This window comes from Salvelinus alpinus, chromosome 12 (genome assembly GCF_045679555.1).
Source record: "Salvelinus alpinus chromosome 12, SLU_Salpinus.1, whole genome shotgun sequence".
Classification (NCBI taxonomy): Eukaryota; Metazoa; Chordata; class Actinopteri; order Salmoniformes; family Salmonidae; genus Salvelinus; species Salvelinus alpinus.
In genome coordinates this window covers 27,150,822-27,158,180 of record NC_092097.1, presented here as the reverse complement: position 1 = coordinate 27,158,180, position 7,359 = coordinate 27,150,822, and the positions used below count along the sequence as shown (strand labels likewise).

General features: G+C 40.9%; 1 protein-coding gene across 1 annotated transcript; it reads right to left on the bottom strand.

Annotated features, from left to right (window-relative positions):
* Positions 1-354: 354 nt before the first annotated feature.
* Positions 355-6,826, bottom strand: LOC139535795 (voltage-gated potassium channel KCNC1-like). Its single transcript, XM_071335603.1, has 3 exons — positions 6,077-6,826; positions 3,251-4,127; positions 355-3,150 (listed from the first exon to the last, which is right to left on the bottom strand). The coding sequence occupies exons 1-3, from the start codon at positions 6,665-6,667 to the stop codon at positions 3,146-3,148; spliced, it is 1,473 nt and encodes a 490-aa protein (XP_071191704.1). The 5' UTR covers positions 6,668-6,826; the 3' UTR covers positions 355-3,145.
* Positions 6,827-7,359: the final 533 nt, after the last annotated feature.

The window sequence follows — 7,359 nt, the reverse complement described above, 5'->3', positions numbered from 1 at the left end:
GGAAATAACCATGTTCCCAGCTGAACACAATCACACATGTCCTCACTCTCATTAAGTAATATATACTGTACACAGAGGAAAGTATTGCCATGGTTCACAAGGATCATAATTAATTCACATTTCAATGCAATGAAAATACGCCCTTTGTACATATTTGTGAAGCAATCCCTTGGAGGCCAACAGATGACACATATCTGTACACAGCTGTTGTTATTCTGGAAGAGGAAATGGTGCTGTCCTCCCTCATAATGGATGTTTTGGCAGAGAACAGCTAAAGGGCTTCTCTAAAGCCAATGTACAACCCTTCAACAAGAGGACACAGCTGTGAACACAGGCTTAACCCATCAGAACACAGGCAGTAGACATTTTTATTAGACTTTGTTGCGGATGATTATTACAGACAGATATTGTGGTGATATTACGCTCTCACCCAACTGTGACATATAATGAAAAAATTACTGAACAGAAACTTAGAAACTATAGAATATACAGTAACTATAATTGCAATGTTTTAATTTGTAGTGTTAATATTGTTAGAGGTTTTAATGTTTTTATATCAAAGATAATGCATTTCATCTGTGTTTCAATTTCCCCTGATAAATCATGCATTTTGTTTTAAATATCAATGTGATTTCACACTCTCACCTAAACAAATCATGAATAAGAATTAACCAGGCAAGTATTGATAAAATTACAGAAATAGCATTGTTTCAACTCATTGTTTCACATATAGAAAAGTACATGTCTAAATCAATGCTCAATTAACGTAAAATGAATTAGTATAGCTATACTAAACCCAAATATTAACACAACATGCAACAATTTCCATGATTTTACTGTTACAGTAAATCAGTCATTTGAAATAAATAAATTAGGCCCTAATCTATGGATTTCACAAGACTGGGCAGGGGCAAAGCCATGGGTGGGCTTGGGAGGGCATAGGCCCAGCCAATCAGAATATTTTTTTCCCCCACAAAAAAGCTTTATTGCAGACAGAAATACTCCTCAGTTTCATCAGCTGTCCGGGTGGCTGGTCTCAGACGATCCCGCAGGTGAAGAAGGCAATGTTGAGGTCCTGGGCAGGCGTGGTTATTCCTGCAGTGGACATTCCGGCAGTCAACATGCCAATGTAACGCTCCCTCAAAACATCTGTGGCATTGTGTTGTGTGACAAAACTGCACATTTTAGAGTGGCCAATTATTGTCCCCAACGCATGTAATGATCATGCTGTTTATTCAGCTTCTTGATATGCCACACAGGTGAATGGATTATCTTGGCAAAGGAGAAATGCTCACTAACACGGATGTACTGTAAACAAATTTGTTTACAAAATTTGAGAGGAAGAAGCTTTTTGTGCTCATGGAAAATGTCTGGGCTCTTTCATTTCAGCTCATGAAACATGGGACCAACACTTCATATGTTGTGTTTATATTTTTGTTCCGTGTAAATTACTTGACTGAAACTTGAATATGATTACACACTCTACATGTCAGCAAAAGTATTGTATTTGGTTCAAAACATTCTCTAAGACCTAAACCTCAAATGGAGTTGTGCATAAAGGGTGTGACCATTGAGCAAGTTGAGGAAGCTGAACTCCTAGGTAACATTCAATGGTCAATTATCATGGTCAAGTCATATTGACAAAGTTGTTATGTCTGGTATAAAAAGTTTTTTAACACTAAAATCAACTGTACTAGTTGTTCAGGCTCTGATCTTCTTCCATCTTGATTACTGTCCGGTAATATGGTCAAGTGCAGCAAAGAAATCCCTAGCAAAACTGCAGCTGGCTCAAAACAAAGCAGCAGGCCTTGCCCTTAACTGCACACACAGAACTAACATCAAGAACATGCATGACAGTTTTTCCTGGTTGAGGGTTGACGAGAGATGAACTGATTCCCTTCTAGTCTTTATGAGAAATATTACTGTGATGAAAATTCCAGATTGTCTGCATAATCAGATAACATACAGCTCAGACACCCATACATACCCCACAAGACATGCCACCAGGGGTCTCTTCACAGTCCCCATGTCCAAAACAAATTCACGGAAATGCACAGTATTATACAGAGCCATGAACGCATGGAACTCCCATCCATCTCCAATTACTCAAGCAAACAGCAAAATTACATAAAACAAATGGATAAAACAACATCTCATGGCACAATAGGGACTGTGAAATGACACACATACAAACACATGCCCACACATTCTATCACACTCTAACACAAACAATCTACACACACATTATTCTTTAGTTGTGTTGTTTGTACAATGAGTGTAGAAAACATTAAGAACCCCTGCTCTTTCCATGACCAGGTGAATACAGGTGATAGCTATTTACATTTACATTTAAGTCATTTAGCAGACGCTCTTATCCAGAGCTATGATCACTTATTGATGTAATTTGTTAAATCCACTTTAATCAATGTAGATAAGGTTAAAGAATGATTTTTGAGACATGGATTGTGTATGTGTTCCATTCAGAGGGTGAATGGGCAAGACAAAATATTTAAGTGCCTTTGAACGGGTATGGTAGTAGGTGCCAGGGGCAGCGGTTTGTGTCAAGAACTGCAATCCTGCTGGTTTTTTTACGCTCAGTTTCTCAAATGTGAATGAACAGTTTCCCGTGTGTATCAAGAATGATCATTGAAGATCATTGAAGTCAACATGGGCCAGCATCCCTGTGGAACACTTTCGACACCTTGCCCCGACAAAGTCCACGCCCCAACGAATTGAGGCTGTTCTGAGGGCAGAAGGGGGTGCAACTCAATGTTAGGAAGGTGTTCTTGATGTTTGGAATACTAACTGTATATTGTATCATTTTACATTTGTGTGACTGTTCTTGTCTATCAGTACATCAGTGTTTTGTTACTTGTTGTGTTTTATGTTTTTGTGTGGACCCCAGGAAGAATACCTGCTGCTTCTGCAAAAGCTAATGGGGATCCCAATAAACCAATAATACATAGTACCTTGAATACACACAAACAAATATTGTTTGACCTTTGGGCTATAAAGATATTAAAATGTAAAATGTTATAATGTTATTCATGGTATAACATAGCTATAATGTCCCAATCTGGTGTAATGGTACAATCAGGATCCAGTCTCTACATCCAGGGTCTCATAGCCAGACTAACGCCGGGATTCATTCTAAGAGGGAAAGAGAGAGAAAAGTTGATCTTGTTTTATGAGGAACAAAAATAGGGATATTAATATAATCAAATATGAATATACAAATATTATAAAATACCTGAACAAGAGCGCTCCCCTGATAACAGGCATAATTCTATCTGCTCCCCACTTGGGGATGGCTGGCTAAGCGCTCCAGACAGGGGCAGGTGTTGCCTCTTCTTCTTCTTTGGGAGCTTTTGTTGGGCCATGGCCAGGGAGTAGTACAGGCGGAAGTTATTGACTATGACTGAGACAGGCATGGCTATGGTCAGAATACCTGCCAGAGCACACAGGGCTCCAATTACCATGCCGGAACAGGTCTCTGGGTACATGTCCCCATAACCCAGGGTTGTCATGGTAACCACCGCCCACCAGAAGCCTATGGGGATGTTCTTAAAATTGGTGTGCGCAGTCAAAGTTGGGTCTTCAGGGTCACCATGTACTCGCTCTGCGTAGAATTCCAGGGTGCTGAAAATTAGCATTCCAATTCCAAAGAAGACAGCAAGGAGGCAGAACTCTTGAACGCTGGCCTTTAGTGTGTAGACTAACACACGCACTCCCACCATGTGGCGCATCAGCTTAAAGATCCTCAGGATCCTCACAAAGTTCAGCACACGCAGGAAGCCCAGGGCATTCCCACTCAGCCCCACATCCAAGAAGAAGGGCAGGATGGCCACAAAGTCAATGATGTTTAGTATGTTCTTCACAAACAGCAGTATGTTGGAGCAGCAGGTGAAACGGACCAGGAACTCAAATATGAACCACACCACACAGACGCCCTCCACCACAGTCAGAGTAGGTTTGGTCACTATCTCATAGTACGTCACCTCTTCGGTGTGGTTCCCATCTATGACCAGCTGTGTGCGTTGCTCTAACGTGTGGAAGCTCTCATGTGTCTCCAGACAGAAAGCTGTGATGGAAAGGAGGATGAAGAAGAGGGAAGCAAACGCAATGACCTGCAAATGACAAGAAGGGGCATTGCATGACTCTAAGTGGATCATCTCATAATGATTAAAGACACAAACAACACACTGATTTACTTGTCTTCTAGGTTTGATTGACGTGTTGGACCATTGTATTAAAAAGGCTATTTGTTGTTGAGATTAGGCTTGTGTGTTGTCTCCTGAACTGACTCAATCCCATGGTTGTTGTTTCATATGGAGCCAGAGTACCTTCATTTGAGTGACATGACCTAATGAGAGTTACATGACTGAACCATTCAAGGGACTCTGAGGGTGAATCTCAATTGCATTTTTTCATTCCTTCATTCCTCTCTCCCCATCTCCTTCTCAAAGCACATTGGAGCAGAAGATCTGAAGTTCCTGCACTCCAATCTTCTCTGTTTTAAGAAGGAGGAAAGGAAAACATATGTAAGAAGAAAATAGAATTGAGATTCACCCTGAAGCTTCAATTCTGGTGAAGCTGCTTTTATTATTACAAGTCCTATTCTATGGAACAGCCGACAAGAGAATCTGAGTGTAGTAGAAACAGTGGATGTTTTATTTATTTTTGCACACACCTTTTTAGCCTTGCCTTTACTTATTTTTTACATTTGGCTTATGCTACTACCTTTTGTAGTAGTTGTTTTTTGCCTTTATTGTCTGTGATTACTTTTATTTATATCTTATTCTTTTTTGTTTTCAATTTTTATTTGTGAAGTGCATGGTTTAAAGATATGGACATTTCTGCGCATGTGCAAATAAAAATGTGTGAACAGTAGCTGCTGCTCAGTACTCTGCTGCCGCTTCCCCCTCCTTGTATACCTTTGCCTGGGATGTATTCATTACGCTGATTCTGTTGCAAAACTTTTCTTAAACGGAAGCAAACGAAACGGGGCAGGACCTCCCTGAATTTGTCAAATAACAACTCTCGTTTGGCAAATGATTACACCCCAGGTGTAGCCCACAAGTCTTATGTTGTACACAAAGGGCATGGTTGACATGTTCCAACTATTTATTGGATTCCATGCCTCAGTAGGCTATTAAGCATATGCATGATTTCATGTTATTTTTTCAGGAGGGGAATTAGGCTACATGCAGCTATTTACATGTTGTACACAAAAGATGATCAACATGTTCATACAAACTTGCAGATAGTTTTTTGCCCCAAGGCAAAACTCAAGTGGGGAGTTACATGCAGCTATTTAGGCAGCATATCAAACACAAGCAAGACACAGACATACAGTCTAATTAGAAATGTAATGTTATTTTTTTATCATAATTGTAAACATTGGCTAACAAAACACAGATTGTTTTTACTCCAATGCAACATGTATGGACTGTGTCCTGCTTGTGCAACTGCAATATACATTACAACAGACAGAGAAGGCTGTAGCCTTCATAAAGGCCTTGAATGTTTGTTCAAATCACTGCAGGGTTTTTATTTCAGCTGCTCAGAATATGAGGTAGTGATATAGACAACATCAACAAGAACAAATATGTGTACGTAAAATAACACATGCGCAGAACGTGATCTGGATCCATAGGTTTGAGAAAGAGGTTTCCAGAGGGGCAGAGCAGGGACACAAACTCAGTATTCACAGCCACGGCCTTTAAAGGGGTGTGATACATCAGACGTGCTTCAGGCTTTCAGAGCTGCTTCCACGTGCTTCTCCAAGCCATTGCAAGTGTTTATTTTTCTTCAAAATTAGTGACTCTGTTTCACTGCTGTGATCCGTTTCTATGCCTGCTGCCTGCTCTGCGCAGTCATTAGAGCTGTTTGGTTTATGGAAAAGCCATATGGTTTATAACTGCAGTAAACAGAGCCTGCCTGCTACCACACCACCTTCTCCACAGCTTGGTAGGAATGCCCAGAGGGAATTACCCAGCCTCACACTGACTAGCCTGATTCAGTCCCTATCAAAACTTTTTTTTTTATTAATTGGGAGAGAATAAAGAATACAAACCTTGGCAGTCTTAGACGAGAACGGGTCGTCAAATAAAGCCCATATTTTTGGTTTCCACCTTTTGAAGCAGCTCTGAGAATTAGCTGGGTTATCCTCAACATCGAATGACTCTGGAAACTCTTCATTGTGGTGCTCATTTGAGTCAGATGGCACGAACGCTGCAAGGGCCTCTTTGGCATCCCTATGTTGGCAGAATGTTATCCAGCAACAAGGTTCCACGTCCGCCTTGTCGACCCCCCAAAAAGCCAACTCCTCTTCAAAAAGGGGACCGCAGACATCTTTTGGACAGTGAAGCTTACCGGTTCTGTAATAATTCAGAACATTGGAGAAAACACCTGGATGTCTGTCGAAGAAGAATTCAGGGTCACCACTGGGGTCATGATCCATCAGTTTAGCCAAACGGGTACCAGGCAAGCTCTTGAGAGTGCTCATGTAAGTTTCATGACGCATACCACCAACGTTGATCACAAGCTTTTTTGTGACATCCCCTTTTTTGTCCCAGTCTTCCCTTAGATATGTTTTCGACGAGGTCCTGTCGTGGCCATGGGCTGAAGTATGGCCCTGAGAGGACACATACATTGAGCTGATCATGACCTGGAGGGGAGAGAATTGCACATCCAGGAATGTTGTTTAGCCTACGGTCCTCGTCTGTGCCAACATTTTTGAAGAGATTTAAAAGGTTTCTCAGGCCCAGGGGTAAAGAAAAACAGCATTACGGCAGGCTATCATCTCTCTCCTTTGGTAGTTAAGTTTGAGAAGAAATCATGATCTTTCCTTCTATTTATTGCTTCAGAGCCTACTACAGTGTAGTCCCGCCCTGTAGGCAGCCCCCTTCCTGCATTCCAAAGTTTTTCCCACTTCTGTCAGTTAGGGAAACCTGGTCTCCAAGCATTTAGTATTATTCCTGAAGTAAATCTGAGATACTCTATTTAGTATGATATGTTACATTTTGTATGGTATGTATTAATTTGTGGATGTCCAACACCCATTTCATATGATATACAGTATTACAAATTAAAAAGGTGTATTATGTTACGATGCACAATAGGTTCCCGAATTTGCAAAACATGTGATATCTTGCGAATTCCAACTAGGTGTCTAGCTGACTAACGTTACCTAGGCAGTTAGGTTAGAGGGTTAAGGTCAGGAGAAGAGATCCGTGATGAGATTTGAACTCACAACCTTTGAGTTGCTAGACGTTCGTGTTATACCCCCACCCTGACCAACCACCCTACTTTTGTTTTTGCCTTAAGTAACCATTTGTCTTATGTAGCCATACCAAA

Bases quoted from the DNA above. Each gene is read 5' to 3' on its own strand.
- LOC139535795 (XM_071335603.1), bottom strand. From the start codon at position 6,667: ATGATCAGCTCAATGTATGTGTCCTCTCAGGGCCATACTTCAGCCCAT. The intron at 4,128-6,076 runs GTTTGTATTCTT...TGTCATTTGCAG, and splicing joins TCTCGTCTAAGACTGCCAAG to GTCATTGCGTTTGCTTCCCT.